General features: G+C 44.7%; 1 protein-coding gene across 1 annotated transcript in view; it reads right to left on the bottom strand.

The window, feature by feature from the left end:
* Window positions 1-16644, bottom strand: part of palm1a (paralemmin 1a) — a 47946-nt gene extending 31302 nt beyond the window's left edge. The window contains exons 1-2 of the mRNA XM_072700092.1: window positions 15726-16644; window positions 1611-1656 (exon numbers count right to left, since the gene is read on the bottom strand). Of these exons, the coding sequence (XP_072556193.1) occupies window positions 1611-1656; window positions 15726-15730 (51 nt within the window). The 5' untranslated portion in view covers window positions 15731-16644. The remainder of the gene's footprint in view (window positions 1-1610; window positions 1657-15725) is intronic.
* Window positions 16645-17270: the final 626 nt, after the last annotated feature.

The following is a 17270-nucleotide window of genomic DNA, read 5'->3' as shown; positions in this document are numbered from 1 at the left end:
CATACACCCACTGAAAATCATTTGTTTTTCAATAAGACCCTACACGTACCTCGGGTTTTACTACTGTCTTGTGAAAAGGGAAAGAGATGCAATGCTGTGACAGATGACCTGGCCCCCACAATCCACCGATCCAAACCCTATAAAACTGGTTTGGGATCAGTTGGATTGAAAAGTAAGAGCAAGGTAGCCAACTTGTGTGCAGAACCGGTGGAAATTCCTCTAGGACCGTTGGAGAAGCATTCCAGGTGGCTACATCTGGAAGCTGGTTGAAAGAACGCCAAGAGTCTGCAATGCTGTCATCGAAGCAAAAAGGAGCTGTTTGGAAGGGTCTAAATAGAGATGGTGAACACTTCTCTTGGTCGGTGACATCTGATACTTTACCCCATCGCCTTGAGGTCTTTTTGTATAAGGTGAATAGCGTAGCATTAAAAGCAGGTGTGTCCAGACTTCTCACTGGTACTGTACATTCCAAGAAAAATAATAAGCAGAATGAAGAGAACTCTCAAAACACAGAACGAGGTCATTAAAATGCTGACGTTCCTATGTGCCCGTGTTGCTAAGCTATCTAATGTATCTTCAGTAGATAAAGCAGCATTGCAGCTCCAGGCTAAAGCAGACGATTGGGACCGACTTCCTCCGCCAGTATCAGCAGTCCCATCTGTTAGCTTTTGCTAATCAAATTCGCCTCATAAAGTACCTTGGCTAGGCATTAGGGAACAAACACCCAACGCACCGCTACGGAGTCAGCCGTGTCGGAACCAGTCCTTTGCTCTGTTTTTTTTTTTTTTTTTTTATCCATGTGCTCCATAAAACTTTAACTGGGTTTACTGGGGTGTGTTTCAGTAAGGATCTCTCAGTTTTGGTGCCAATTTAGACATGTACAGCACTACTGTGCTGTCTGGGTGTAGCAGCTGGGATCGGCTTTAAAACATAATAGGCTGGAACAAAGTGCAGAATGACGGGCAGGAAGGCGAAAAGTGGGAGAAGAGGGTGATTTAGGAATGAATGAGGAAGAACCGGCAGGGTTTCAGGGAGAGAGAAAGTAGTCAGAGGCTGGATGCAGACTGCATTAGCTGTGGCCAGGAAGATTGTTTCTGGAGGTGGGTGTGGTTGCGCAGCATTCTGTGTGCGTGTGTGTGTGTGTGTGTGTGTGTGCGTGTGTGTGTGTGTGTGTGTGTGCCTCTGGATCGATGGATGCATTAGAGAGCACATTACCTCTCTGTGCTCCTTTCCTCTGGAATGATCACAAACGAGCTGAAGGGGCGGGGGGTGGGGGGCAGGGGAGGGGGAACTGGGTCACAATGGCGGAGGAGAGAAGGCTCGGGTCTTTGAACTACAAAGTGAGAATCCAGATGGTGTTTGTGTGTGGATGGGGGGGGCGCTGGGCGCTGGTGTCACGTGGAACATCAGGGTGGCACTGAGGGCCACGCTGGCTGTCGTGGGCATCACTTCCCGCAGTAATGGCGGTTAGACACCAGCAGTTGGTCACATACATATCAAATACGGCTTGCTGCCTGAGACTGTTTAAGTTCCGGAGGGCAACATGGCAACGGCAAGCTGACCACCTCTTCATCGAACGCAGAACGGCTGTGTAGACGGGTCTCACTCACCGCTATGGCCTGGAGTCTCTCCTGGTGCAAAACCGCTTCAGACTTCCTGCCCGGGGAGAGGCAGAGAGAGAAAGAGAGAGTCAGAAAGCACTCAGCTGAGGAGTGGGACTGCTTACACCTGGGGGGGTGGGGGGGGCTGAAATTACCGACTCAGGGGATGAGGAACAGAAGAGGAGTCTGCAGAATGTGTCTGACAGACCCTAAATATTCACCCAGTAAATAAAACCAGAATAAGCACTGTATACCTAAACAGCTGCACAGACAATCTCTAATAAATTGACTTGATTCAGCTAGGGCTGTCACTATCGATTATATCCAGCAATCTACCGATGAATTTGAGGATTAATCAAGTAATCACTTGTATATAATATAATATATTTATTGCAATTGCTGTGAGGCAGGAACCAACTCTGGCACTAGTCCATTGCAAGGTACTCACTCACTCACTCACTCACACACTCACTCACTCACTCACTCACTCACTCACACACTCACTCACTCACACACTCACTCACTCACTCACTCACTCACTCACACACTCACTCACACACTCACTCACTCACTCACACACTCACTCACACACTCACTCACTCACACACTCACACACTCACTCACACACTCACTCACTCACACACTCACTCACTCACTCACACACTCACTCACTCACTCACACACTCACTCACTCACTCACTCACACACTCACTCACACACTCACTCACTCACTCACTCACACACTCACTCACTCACTCACACACTCACTCACTCACTCACACACTCACTCACTCACTCACACACTCACACACTCACTCACACACTCACTCACTCACTCACACACTCACTCACTCACTCACTCACACACTCACTCACTCACTCACTCACACACTCACTCACTCACTCACTCACACACTCACTCACTCACTCACACACTCACTCACTCACTCACACACTCACACACTCACTCACACACTCACTCACTCACTCACTCACTCACACACTCACTCACACACTCACTCACTCACACACTCACACACTCACTCACTCACACACTCACTCACTCACACACTCACTCACTCACTCACACACTCACTCACTCACTCACTCACACACTCACACACTCACTCACTCACACACTCACTCACTCACACACTCACTCACACACTCACTCACTCACACACTCACTCACTCACTCACACACTCACACACTCACTCACTCACACACTCACTCACTCACTCACACACTCACTCACTCACACACTCACTCACTCACTCACACACTCACTCACTCACTCACACACTCACACACTCACTCACTCATACACTCACACACTCACTCACTCACACACTCACACACTCACACACTCACTCACTCACACACTCACTCACTCACTCACTCACACACTCACTCACTCACACACTCACTCACTCACACACTCACTCACACACTCACTCACTCACACACTCACTCACTCACTCACTCACACACTCACTCACTCACTCACACACTCACACACTCACTCACACACTCACACACACGGTCAATTTAGGCACTTGCAATTCACTTAAGTTGCATTTCTTTGGACAGTGGGATGAAATCGGAGGATCCGTTGTAAACCTCCGCACACATGGAGTGAACATGCCAACTACCCACAACGCACAAGAGGAAGGTAAAACTCCACATACTGAGGGAGGTTTGGCACTGGAAGTATGAGGCACCGGCACTAACTAATGCGTGAAATTTGATTCGGTATCGCCATATACTGTCATTTCCAAAGACACTGCTGTTTTTCACTTTAACACACACACACACCTACATGTGTCCAAATTTCATAAGGCATCTGGACAGATGTTTCACATCTGACTGTTCAGATAAAACAGAAAAGCTGTCCAAATACACGGCTTCATGGTAATACCATATGGAATACATGTAGCGCCCCCAACCTGCCTTTGTCCTGGGCACGTTTCCCAACTTTATGAATTCTTAAAATATTTTGAAGCTCTCAACTGGTATGCCGTACAATACGGCCAAATGTAAATAAATCTCTGTATTTCTCGACTGTTCTTCGGTATGTATCTTACAGCCTGAACAAACTCTGTTAAAAATTAGCGGTCTATCCTTCCTCATTGCAACATACAAACAACTACATTTAAAACAATAAACGCTACATTGAATCATGCTGTTTATGAGCAGGAAGGTTTTTCATAAGCTCATAGGATCTGTCATGCTGATCCAGACCCAGAGCAGCTCTTGTCCATGATCCCCTCTCCCAGTTAGTCCCAGCTCTCCTGAAAATGAAATTTGTAATCAACCCAGCAAGATGTCTTTGACTTGACCGCTGGGACAGTAAGGAGAACACAGGAAGAATGGTAAATTCTTGAGTGTTTAAATAAACTCTGACATGACAGGCGGGATGGTGAACTCACGAGCGTTTGACTAAACTCTGAGATGAACGGCGGGATGGTGAACTCACGAGCATTTGACTAAACTCTGAGATGACAGGCGGGATGGTGAACTCACGAGCGTTTGACTAAACTCTGAGATGACAGGCGGGATGGTGAACTCACGAGCGTTTGACTAAACTCTGAGATGACAGGCGGGATGGTGAACTCACGAGCGTTTGACTAAACTCTGAGATGACAGGCGGGATGGTGAACTCACGAGCGTTTGACTAAACTCTGAGATGACAGGCGGGATGGTGAACTCACGAGCATTTGACTAAATTCTGAGATGACAGGCGGGATGGTGAACTCACGAGCGTTTGACTAAACTCTGAGATGACAGGCGGGATGGTGAACTCACGAGCATTTGACTAAATTCTGAGATGACAGGCGGGATGGTGAACTCACGAGCGTTTGACTAAACTCTGAGATGACAGGCGGGATGGTGAACTCACGAGCGTTTGACTAAACTCTGAGATGACAGGCGGGATGGTGAACTCACGAGCATTTGACTAAATTCTACAATGACAGACGAGATGGTGAACTCATGAATGTTTGATTAAACTCTGAGATGATAGGAATGGTGGTGAAATGATGAGCGCTTGACTCAACTCTGAGATGACAGGCAGGATGGTGAACTAACAAGCATTTGACTAAAGTAAGACATGACAGGAAGGATGGTGAACTCATGAGCGTTTGACTAAATTCAGACATGACAGGCAGGATGGTGAACTCACAAGCGTTTTTGACTCTCGGGTGTTTGACTAAAGCATTCCTCCTTAATCAAATCCAGCCATGCCGAGTATGCGGACAGCTTAGGGAGTCCAATCCGGACATGCATATGCGTCATCAGCTAACATATAGCTCAGAGTCACAACGAGGCATCGGAAATATCATAGCACTTGTGCCTCATTCCCAAGGTAACAATGGTGCTCCTACGTTTATCTCTGACTTTGACTAGGCACTGAACTAAAGAGGAAGAAGAAAACAAATATTTGACTACTATACAGTTCCAAAAACCACTTAGATTCACAGTGATGTTGATGGAGATGAGAATAGACAAAGAAGGCAAGAAAAAAGACAGGAAAAAAATCAGACTATGTAGACAAAGCCAGGATTCTCAATCATACAACTGGTACATATGTTGAATATTATTAAATACAGACTCAGTACTCATGTGCCGCTCAGAGAGGGGATGACAGAATGGTGTCGTGAAGAAGTGGTTCTGTTTACAGCTGTTTTGTTCTCACCAATAAAAATTGCGGATTTTATCTTGGAAATGGCTTCAGGGCACAGTCACGTGATGACTTTGTGAATTAAACGCCTAACCAGGCCCATACAGGGTCATTTTACACTTTTATCAGATATCTGTATGCTGCACCCTGTCTGGGTTCATCACACACAGTTGCATCACACAGTAAAAAAATCTATTTGTGATCTGTGAAATACGAACATTTACTCTGTATAACCAGGCTAATATATTACTCCTATGGGGGTTATCTTACAGCGTACATTTCAATTAATACATAGCTCTGAGTGTGAAGAAGGAAACGACTGTCAGCAAAGGGATGCCGCAGAAAGCTGGCAGCAGAAGCAACAGGCTTCAGATAAATGGCACGTGTCACGAAAAGGTTCCAGATTATCACAAGACGAGGAGCCCCCAGTACCACTCAGCAGCTGGGAAGCACGGAGTGGGGGCTCCTCTGGGTGTCCGTATGAAAGAGGAGAAGGTTGACCACAAGGGAACAGAGGAATGCCAGGCCTCCGGCGGGGCCGCCTCTCCCCGCCGTCACACAACACATGCTTCCCGTCCCCTCAGATCTTGCCTCTTAACATGTACCACCTGTGAAAATATGATGGGAATCTCAGACATGTGAAGCAAGTAGCTTGGCGATTCTGGCTGACGTACAGAAGCGAGGATCACACCGCACCCAGAAGCCAGGCAGATCCTGCACGGACTGCTATTTTTATTTTTCGTTAGATATAGCCATTAGAAAATGCTGCTTGTCACATACTAGTTATTATAGGTTATTAAATGTATATTCTATATCTTTAGCATATCAATAACCCATGTTTCTAAAGCCAGTCATTCTCCTGGACTCTAAAGCACACACTATATCACAAGGACACTTTGCAAGGCATTATGGGAAGGACAATTATCCATCCAGGCCTCCACCCAGACTCCCTGTGGTGGTGAGCCAGACGGCAGAACTTAGCACAAGGTAGCTGCACAAAACTATTTTCAGGGTTACTGGGTCACACTAACATGGGCAGTGTTACCTAACCTACCATTTCTGCCTAAGTGGTTTGAATGTAGCCCCCGTTATTTTCACGTGACGTCCTTTTGGGCTTCCAGCTGCAGGTAGGGTCAACGCATGTCTACAACGCTTGGACTCCTCAAAGATAAATATCACATATCACATGGCACCCGCAGCCTAAATCTGTCACGGTCACATGCACGCTGCTGGGAGCACTAACAACTGCAGGGATTCTGTGTCTTCTGGAATGATGCGATTGACGATTGGGTCATGACATTTCACGGAGTATCGCATGCTCAGCTTGTGCTCCACCAAAGTGTTGGGCGTAGTACAACAGCCCTCTGTGGAATGCGCTGTTGAGGGTTTCCCCTTTGAAGGACCATCTGGGTATGAAAGGAGTAGTAAAGAGGTACGTAAACACAACATGTGCACACCCTATCGGTGTCCTCAGATGCTACCACTACACCAGCTCGTGCCAGAGTCCTGCTATCATGACGAACGCATGAAAACTTGAAACAAAGCAGGCACTATTGTTTCCACGGCGCAGGAAAAAGGTGCATGCAGTGTCTAAAACTAATAAACACTACAGAAAGGTAACATCAGCTAAGGAATGTTTCTAGTAAAGGAGCTAAGTTTTGCTGGACCAAGAACTACCAGTGGAAGATCAATCTGAACTGATCCACTGTTGAAATTCACACCGAGAAAGAGTAGGACAAGAATAGGGTAGCAGGCCCAGCATGCTGGCGGGGACTGGAGGGACAGAACGAGAATATTAAGTGGAAACATGAAAGGGGAGCACATGTTGGCAGCAGCGGGCCTGCGAGTCAGATCTCCCAGTAAAAATCACTGAAGTTCGCTCCAGCCTTTCCAAATCCGTCGAGCATAGATAACTCGACTCACTGCTGCTGTCAAATGTCAGCCATTACAAGAATCCCTCAAAGTTCTGCTTAGTTCAGGAATTTCTACTTTACGCAGCGCACCCTGGGGTGGTCATCATGAATACTCAGACATTCCAAAGGCCTCGCTCTACACTTCTCCTATAACATCATTACACATATAACTAAAGAAAACCAACATTATCACTGGACTTACTCCAAGCGCTACATAAGCCCATTCTTGACGTGTGATCATTTACATTGAGCAGTACAAAAGAAAATCAATCAAAAAAAGAGAGTGACATTGCACAGCTGTTGCACTGGTACTGGAATGGACTCTATTGCATGGGTGGTGCAGGACGCTTTACGCAAAGCGCTACATCTGATATACAGAGACATTCTAAAGAATGTGATTGTATTAAACAGTCTTTAAATGGGCTACTCCTTATGATGGTGATGATGGTATTTCCTGGTTGATGTCTGAGTTAATCAGGAGTTCCTATTTTATCTTACTAGCTTGTAGAAATAAGAACACCTCAAAAATGGCGTCGTTAACTATTTCTTTGAGATAAATTAAAACAACAGTTTTGGTTCCTGTAGAAATTACATCGTGTTTTTCTTGCTCCGGTAAGTTCTTTAAGGCATTATTCTTGACATTACCCTTAGCTGAATCTCTTAACGCAGAAAGACCATATTACGGCTATCGTTACAGGTTGTAAACATTACCGAAAGGAAGCTCCATACTCCTTTTATCACTTTCTCGCCAGAGCAGGATAACAAAACAAAACCAGCCACGTTCTCACAGGGAGCAATTGTATCATCTGAAAAGAATGCATATAAAACAGCAAGTCGGCATCAACTCTCAGTATACTTCAGCAGGCGTAAGATATGTTACTGAGAAAGAGCTCTAAATTTGTAACTAATGCAGCTTGTATGGTGGTACCATAACTTATTGGGTAGGGTAGTTGTCTCATACTGCTAGAGTTAGGGGATCAAATCCAGCTCACACAGTGTGTGTGTGTGTATAGATTATGTTCATATTACATTGTGGGGACCAATTTTTTTTATTGACTTTGTGGGGACCATTTTTTGGGTCCCCATAAAGATCTGTAAATGCAATCAAAAAACTAAAAGCATTTTGTTTGGTTGCTTATGGTTAAGGTTAGGGCTGGGTAGGGGTTATGGTCATCATGTCAGGATTAGAGTTTGCCCCATAGAAATGAATGGAGAGTCCCCCCAGAGATACAATTACAAAGGTGTTCCTTTGCCCTTTGCTTCAGGCTCCCGGTCTCAGATAACTGCTTGGAAGATGGATGGACACGGCCCAGTGTTTAGCTGTTCTGATGCTGACCTCAAGTCCAGTGTAGGGCAGCCTTCCTGTTGAGAAGCTCCTGACTCTCAACAATGTGCTCAAGGGCAACATGAGCGCCACCAGAAGGCTGATCTCCCCAGGGGAGGCAAGATGTCACAGCCCAGCCAGTCATTAAAATAAATAAGTAAATTCGTAAAAAAAACTGTAAATACATTTACTACAAGTTATTATAACAGTAATGAACTTACATATTAAAATAGCATTTTCATCTCAAGAGCAGGAAGTACAAACACTCCCCCTGCACCCCCCAGGAAACTCATCGATGCTTCCAGCAGAAGGCCACAGCAGGCTGGATGACACCTTTTGACTCGCCTTTGTCAAAAGTTCAAAGAGCCATGTTGAAATAACAAATCATCAGAAGCCAAGCAAGAGACTGAAAATGTCACCCTCCCACACTGAGACTGGCAAAAAGGAAAAGAAAAACTGAAATAAATAGGCATCCAATTTCTGTAAGCGGCATTTTAACAGAACAGACAGAATGTCTCAAAGCAAGGCAGGTAAATCAAGAACTCATTTCCATCTCAAAAATGAAAGGAGGATTACTGTCTTCTGGCAGGAAAACATAACGTATTAAAATGGACGCCTGCCAGCGCTGCCATTATTGGCTATCCGACTGATCTTCCGATTGGAATCAATGGATCCACGCTGACGTACAAGCTTCCTTGGACTCTTCCTGTTTGTGCAACAGGATGAAGACACAAGGGCTGAAACTCGCCGCAGCGCACGTCCAGTGATGAATCCCGTGGGCCCCATCACACACATTTGTGAAAGGGCACGAAGTGTGTGCAGATGCACTATTGTCTCAGATTTAACATTATGAAGCCATTTTTTAAAGCTTCCTTACACAAAGGCTATAGCTCCTTTTGAGTATATATATTTATTTTTATTAGCTATTTATCTTAGAATGTTTATGGTCTTTACCACATCTGGATGTTTGTGTAGAGAAAGACGTTCAATGGAATCAAAGACCTTCGTCGTACTCTGTAACGAGACCCAAAAATCAAAACACATTAAGGTCTGTTTCCTGTTGACGTAAATGGACTCTACAGAGTGGGATGGCACAATGTTACATCGACCAAAAATAACCGTTGTCTACGATGTCACAAAATTCTTGCTATTTTTTTTCTCCCTGAGATTGTGCCGACATGAGTTAGGTTTAGCTTTAGCTTTAAACTGAGCCTCAACTTTTGTATGCAAATTAAAGGCCTGCGCACCGAACTTGAAATCAGCACTTTTCTCCTGTCATGTGCAGAACATACTTCAAACACAGTACTATACCCAGGAATGACACCCAATAATTAATGGAAATGAATTGCAGCAAACACAGTACGAAAGCAAATTTATTTGAACATCAATAAGAGTTAAAAATGTAACTAACTGCATTGTTGATTATCATCAGTAGCGCTTTTGAATTTAGGGAGAAGGTTTCAAGAGGTACAGCTAACGGCACAGGAGACTAATTTCCTCCCTAGTAAGGGATGATGATACGATGGGTGAAATGTTCAGATACCCCAGGTTGACGGCTTACTTCTTGAATGAGGTACCAGATAGCACATTAAATTTAAAAACAATGGAAAGCCATCCAAACATCAGGACACAGTTTGTACACCAACGCTGAGTCATTCTGGTGCAGGCCAAGGCTGGCCGATGCCCATGTGAAAGAGGCTTTCATGAACAACCCAGCACATCCGAAAAGCCCTGATGATCACATGATAGTCTGTCCCGAGTGCACTTCAGAGTCCAATCTATTCCCTGCAAAGCTTAAGGGCTTATAAACACAGCAAATGTCTTACATTTGCCAATTAAGGATGAAACTGCAAGGGTAGCGGGAAAACAACACAGTCCATTAAATATAGGCTGTACTCCTTCTCTCATACCAGGTGACCCAGGCTAGCTGCAAATTTCCCTTTTTTCACATTATTGCCCTAACACAGGGTTTATAATTTAACTGCACATTTAGATATTAATGCCCCCCCCCACCCCAACACTCCTGTCTGGATGCCTCTGGGGCAGCTGCCCATTTGTTCACTGCAACTTGTTTTTTTTTTTTTATAATCACACCGCTTGTCATGCAGTATCTCGTGTCCAATAGCGCACAGGTTCGTAGACGTATTCATGCGGGAGCCAAATGAGACGTCCTGGGTCCCGCCAGCCAAACCACCCCCCTTTCCAACATCAACAGTCTGCATGGGGAGCTTGTGTTATGCCCATAGCTCTGGAGCAAAAGGTAGAGAAGAGAGCGGGTGGGGGGTAGCCTGATCTTGAGAGCTGGGCCTTCGGTACAAAGAGGCCTCCATCTCCTACAGCTTCCAGACCGAGGGTTTACATCCATGAGGCCGCAGGAGGGGAGGCATCCCGCTGACATCTCCTACCGTTACGGTGTCAAACGTCACCCCAAGCCCAAGGTTCAATGGGGGGTCAGAAATTCCTTGCTAGGAAAAACGTGATTAAATGTTTATGTACATATGTATCTTGACCAAGGGAAGCAGCCTTCTGTGTTATGCACAAAAATTTCATTCTTGTTCCGAAAAATAAAGATAATGCTAGCTTGACCCCCCCCCACAATAACAACGAATGCTTGGAAACAGCCGTCTGAAGAGGCAGCCATTCCTGCCACTTGCTATTCTTAGTTGAAGGGTCATGCAGGTTGAATTCTATTGGTGATGACAGAAGTTCTCTGGCTTCAATCATCTAACTGGTTTCACATTTTCGAGATGCTGCAAGCCCCCCAAGCTGCCCCCTCCCCAGCACCCAGCATTCTCCTTTATCACAATAACAGTCTTGCCCCTTTCCTGTAGCCTGGATGTCAGACCTTACGAATAAAGCGCACTTCAAAACCCAGGCCTTTGAACATCTGTAGCTGGAGGTCTCACAGTATCAGGAACAGGAAACATTAAGGAAGCTGTATTCACCCCCCCCCCCCCATCCACCCCTACACCCAACCACACCCAACAGAACACAACAGAAGAAGCCAGCTTCCTTACACAAAGTAAGGAGGGTGAATCTTTGCAAAGTTCTCTTGGAATTTGTGTTGGATTTCTTGAAAGTCATGGGTTATGTGCATTGCACATGTTTTTTAAATGCCTTAAGACTGACCATTATCGGAAACAGTCACCAAGGCTGCTGCCACATTCATTTTAAAAATGAAGAATCCAAGTTACGTCTCCAAATTCTCACATTAGTCCCTGTTTTCATCTGATGGATTCAAGCTGCAGACAGGAATCCTGGATTCTTAGCAGTGTTAGAAAGTCAGATACTCCAGCGGATGATTAGACACCTATTGTTTACTCAGATACACCTAGGAAAGGCAAGCATATCTTAAAATAGACCAGCGTGTCTGCAAAGGTATAAGGATGGACAGAGAGGAGAAGAGCTGGTGACATGTCTACGGCACCGTTACCGTGGAAGACGGCCGGCCTGTGACTCATGTTTTCGCATGCGGCCCATCTGCCGACGCCTGCTGTCAGAGACTTCTCCTAAGCTATTTTAATCTGGAGTATGGAGGACCTTCATCCTCTTCGCTCACATGCTTAATCTTAATATATCTGCCATAAACGGGGAAGGTAGCACAGTCTAATTCCAGCTAGAATGGCAAAGGGCCGCCTTCCTCCTTAGGAATCGCCCCCCAGAGAAACCAACAGAGCCATGCCTGTCTCAATATCCAAAAGGAGGGTGAAATCGCATGGGTTTACTGAACGGAGACGTAGTCTCCAGCATAAAGAACCTTATAATTTAATACGGCAGTTTTTATAACCATCTTACCTGGATGGAGCGCTAGCACAAAAGTAACTTTTTTTTCATACTATGTAACACAAAGAAACATTCAGAGATGCAATTTTAACGTAAAACGTATTAAAGCATCACCATGATGTAATACTATTACATCATTCAAGATTCCTTTATTTGTTTTGTAGATAGTTATACAAATACAACATGTAGTGGAATGTACACCAGGTCACTCTGAAGACTGTGCATAAATATATTGAAAATATAGAAGGTGTAGAAGGTATACAGTGTGCATATGTTTAAGTAGTAGTATACCTTGTACCTAATACATGTCAAAGGAACAGAATTATGCACCTGTCATCAAAAATAAGATAAAAAGTAGCAGAAGATCTTGTCAGTGTCTACAGACTATTTGTCAGTTGATATCCAAGCTAAAGTAAGCCATTTTACTGTTGTACGCCATGCTAATAGGCCTTACAATCCTTTCACTTTCAATATGAGAGACAAATGGAACCATGGAATCCCTTAAACCATTGTTTCTGAGGACAGGCCTTTGCACCCCGACTTATTGGCCTTGAGTAGCACAGCCCAGTAGCTGTTCAAAGGTGCCGCCCTGTGTGTAAACGCTGCACTGAGAATCGCCATCTTGCCATGTGCTCCATAAAGCTGTTTTTCAAAGCATGAGAAACGAAACAGCTTGAAAGAGTCCGGCTGGTTTCTATGGAGACAACCCCTGCAATAAAAAACACCCAGGAGAGCAGAACCAGCACTAAGCAACAACAGGAGCAAAAGAAAAGTGAGATCATATTTAAAATAATTCCCTAAAAACGCTAACTACCGTAATGATATTCATGAAGCAAATCTGTATCGGAACCATAACTTTTGAAAAAGGCTTCTTTAAAATACAACTTCAAACGTTAGAAAAAAAATAAAACATTTTAACCAACAAACCACGATAAGAATGGAAATACTCTCAAATATTAGAAAAGCAGCGTCCTCAGTAAAAGACACAGAGGGGACATTAAGCTATGATGCCCGTAGGCTGCGACAGGCCACACCCCCCTGCTCATTAACGCATTTCGGTTCATCACGCGCGGGGTCCTGGGAGGGAACTGCGTCTAGCCATACCCAGAACCCACAAGGGGCAAAGGGAGCAGGGTTAGGGAGGAAGGAGTGGCAGGGGAGCAGCAGGGCGGGGACTATACGCCCTGGGTATCTGCAGGGCAGCCCGACTCCTAAAAAGAGACTTTTAATTAAGAGAAATGTGCTGGCACCATTTTCCTCAGCGTCTCGCCTTTCCCTGCTTCACAGTAAAAGCCCAGAGTGTGCTAATTGTTCGGGGTGCCGTTCATGCCTTAGCATTGCAGGAGTGTTAAAAAATAATCCAGTATCTCGTAAAGGAGAAGGAGAATGTCTGCCGGAGAGTAAGGTGAGTGACCGAAGGGGACTTGCTGGCTAACTGAAACGCCAAAACACGGATGAGGGAGAGGGAAGCTTCATGCAAAGTCACTGGCAAATGGGAATTAATGGAAGTACAGTATTCCACACCTCTGCACTCCACTCTGCTATGAATCCTAATTCAGCGTTCTAACTGCTTCAATTAAGCACCCCATCCAATATCAACTAATGCAATCTGTCATATGTACACTGTTATTTTCATGGACAACTGGAAGTTTGTAACTTTTAACTCATTTATTTATTTGACAGACACTTTGTCCAAGACATAAGCTTGGAATCACAGCACAGGGTCAGCAAGAGTCCAGGACCCCCAAACAGGGTAAAGAACCATGGTTATATAAAGCCACAGGATTCGAACCCACGACTTTCCGGACAGATCCCTAATCCACTGAGCCACACACTGCTCGTGCAATGAGCCATAATTTCTGCCAACATACTGGTGGAATGTTGTTCTTCCCTCAACAAAAATTACTCATGAACAGACTGCATCCATCTGAGAGTAATTAAAGCCATACATTTGTATCAATTACCTAAACAAATCTACACTGACCTGACCTTACATCACCCAGTTAACAGGACACCCAAGCATGCCACTTGTTCAAACATCAACGCAAACTCTACTCAGATTATCCAGCTGACCCCGGAAATTGCCTACTGCCCCCCAATCTACATCGACCTCACAACATTACCCACTATCTTTTTCGCAGACTCACATACGCTGTTCAATACTACAGGCAGAGCAAAATGGGGGGGAAAAACACAAACATTCATGCATTAATCAATAATTACGCTGAATAAGCGCATACTGTTACCAAGTAAAAGCAGTCACAATTACTCAAGACTGAAAACGGAGACAGAGGCAGGCAGGCAACCAGCTCTACAGGATATAACAGCTGCAGTGCGTGACATTTTGAGGATACAGAGGTCTAGCATCACACAATGGGATTCCTAGAGAAAAAAATCACCATTGAATAACAATGGGAAATGTTTGGGAAATGCTGCATTTTTTTGACCTGCACAAATGCTTATACCGGGTGGGCAAATGGATTCTACATATGGAGAGTTATGAGGACAGCAAGCAGAAATAAAAGCAAGAAAAATGTTTTTAATGATCTAGCCACATCCAATGTGCACATCCTATGGTCTGTACAGCCATGTTGGAAGAGCCCATTTTTATCAACACATCAGAAAATGCCTGCTCTGAATGTCTACACATTCACGGCCACTGGCCGGACATTCAGGACAGATAATGCCCTCGTCTCTCCACTAATTCCTGCCTAAGCAAAATACCCACCCCCGGGGGAAATAAACAGGACTCATGACTCCTATTTGCAGGAAACGTGTTTTTTTAAGTAAGGCATCATCAGCAAGCAGCACATCTTAATACCATCAGCGCGAACAGCATCATGGAAAACCTTAAATCAATAACACACATTATCAGCGCGCGCTGTTAGGCTTCAGCAGATGCATGCCAACAGATGATAATATGCTGTGCTGATAATAACTGGGCCGATAGTAATAAATGAAACACAGATGATGCACGTAAAATCGTGTTTCATATTTTCAAGGTGTAAACAGCCCTGTTTTACTGGCATTAACGCCGTCTCATTGTCATCAGTATAGGCTGCAGTTCGTCCTCCCATGTGCAAATCTGAAGGCATCCCGAAATATTACACAATCTCTATGCTGCAATCGCCGCAGTACTATTATTAAGAGCATATTCAGACACCGACGCACTGGCGAAACGAGGCTATGCCCGATAAAATGGTTACGACGCGTTTTTGCAATAAACTACGCAGACCCGATGTATGTTTTTATGGATTTTTAGCGATGCAATCTAAGCCATTTAGACCCAAAGGGCGTGCATGTGGAGTGACGCCAGTCTCTCCCCGAAGGTAAGGCGAGCCGAAGAAATGAATAAAAAGCCTCATCTGTGCATGCAGGTCAGATGAACATGACAGCAGTCCGTCATGGCTCCTTGTGCACTTACTCCATGGTATCAGCACTCTCCCCTCGTTTTCAACCTTGTCTTCTTGTCTTCTCCTTCTGGACACAGACGCGTTTCGATCAGCTCTCAGCCCGCAGCGCACTGGAGGAAAGCGATCAATCGCAGCCCCTCTTCCTCTGTCTCGGCGGTGGTCCTCCTCCCGTCTCCTCCCGTTATTCGTGGGCAGCGCCGCTCGCCCGGGCTGATCGGACAGCCTGACCGGTGGGAAAGGGTGGAGTGCAAGTGTACGACGGCAAGCCAAGCTGCCCCCAATATCCCCTCCTCTTTAAAATACCTTTTGTTTGCGACTAGTCAGTGATAGTGAATGGTTGATTGCGGTATGTTTTGCGCCCTCCCGCGCCCATGTGCGATTTGACAGGCAGATACACCCCCTACTGGTGAAGTATAGGACTTGACTGGGAAAAGCTAATGTGTTGCTAGAAGGCAAAGGGAGGGGCACTTGGTACCCAGCGAGGGAATGGTATTAATGATTTATCATGGCGCCTTTGGTTTTTTTTTGTATTGAACTGTCTACGAATGACACCATGCCTCTCGAAATTCCTTTTACGGTATATTTGCAATTTTACGTCGTATTATTCTGGTGCTTTTTACGCTGCCTCGCTTTGTTTTTGTCAGTTGAAAGAAGCCATGAATCGGATACCTGTTGTATCCGAAATATAAACGTGTTAAAAATGCAAGATTTCTAAAAAAAATAGAAGCATATGCACAGCCGATATGAAGAGCGTGCATCATACAAGTTTACCCTTTGGTTGTCCCATTGAAATTTCAAATTTAAATATTACGAGTGATTTAATTGTTCAAACTGTCAAATTTGAGATTTCTAAACGTGCGGTTAGTTTTTGCTGATATCGACTGAGTAATACGGGGATGATCAGAAGGTAGCAGTGATTGTCCATTTCGTCAGCCTGCTCTTACCTAGGCTACATGCCCCGCAAAGCCTTATGGGTAAACACATGGTATGCAGGTGAAGTGCTAACTCTAAATTTTGCCTAATGTGCTACTGTGTACTTTGCATTATTGTTGTTTTCCTTGAACTCTAACATGCTCACCAGTCCATATAAAGCAGGAGTACTCCTATATCACCAAGCTCCCTGCTGTGCTTAATGCCAATATTAGCCTTCTGAGTCCTGGGCTTTTGTTTGGTGTGCATGTTTTATTTCCTTTAGCTGTTTGGGATTAGTAGGACCTCATAATCATAAAAACCAAACATAATTTTTTTGAACATTTAGTAGTTTTAAACAAAAATGAAGTCCTTGTATGAGGACGTGGGGTCTCAGGAGGTTAAGATACACTTGTATGCCTCCACGACAAATCATATTTCACTGTCTTTTCCTGCTTATTTTTAAGGTACTGGTTCATGAATGCTGCTTTTAGTCATTAAATACGGGAGTGTGACCAATTCTGGGAAAGCAACTAGTTTGACACAGTCAAAACAATCTGTTATGCTGGTCTCTGGGAACTTAATCTAATTTGGTTTATTGCTAAAATATCCCACAAAAACACTACCCAGACTGGACAGACTCACTG

Source organism: Paramormyrops kingsleyae, chromosome 15 (genome assembly GCF_048594095.1).
Source record: "Paramormyrops kingsleyae isolate MSU_618 chromosome 15, PKINGS_0.4, whole genome shotgun sequence".
NCBI lineage: Eukaryota > Metazoa > Chordata > Actinopteri > Osteoglossiformes > Mormyridae > Paramormyrops > Paramormyrops kingsleyae.
Note: the sequence above shows the minus strand (reverse complement) of the source record. Positions and strands in the feature narration are given on the sequence as shown.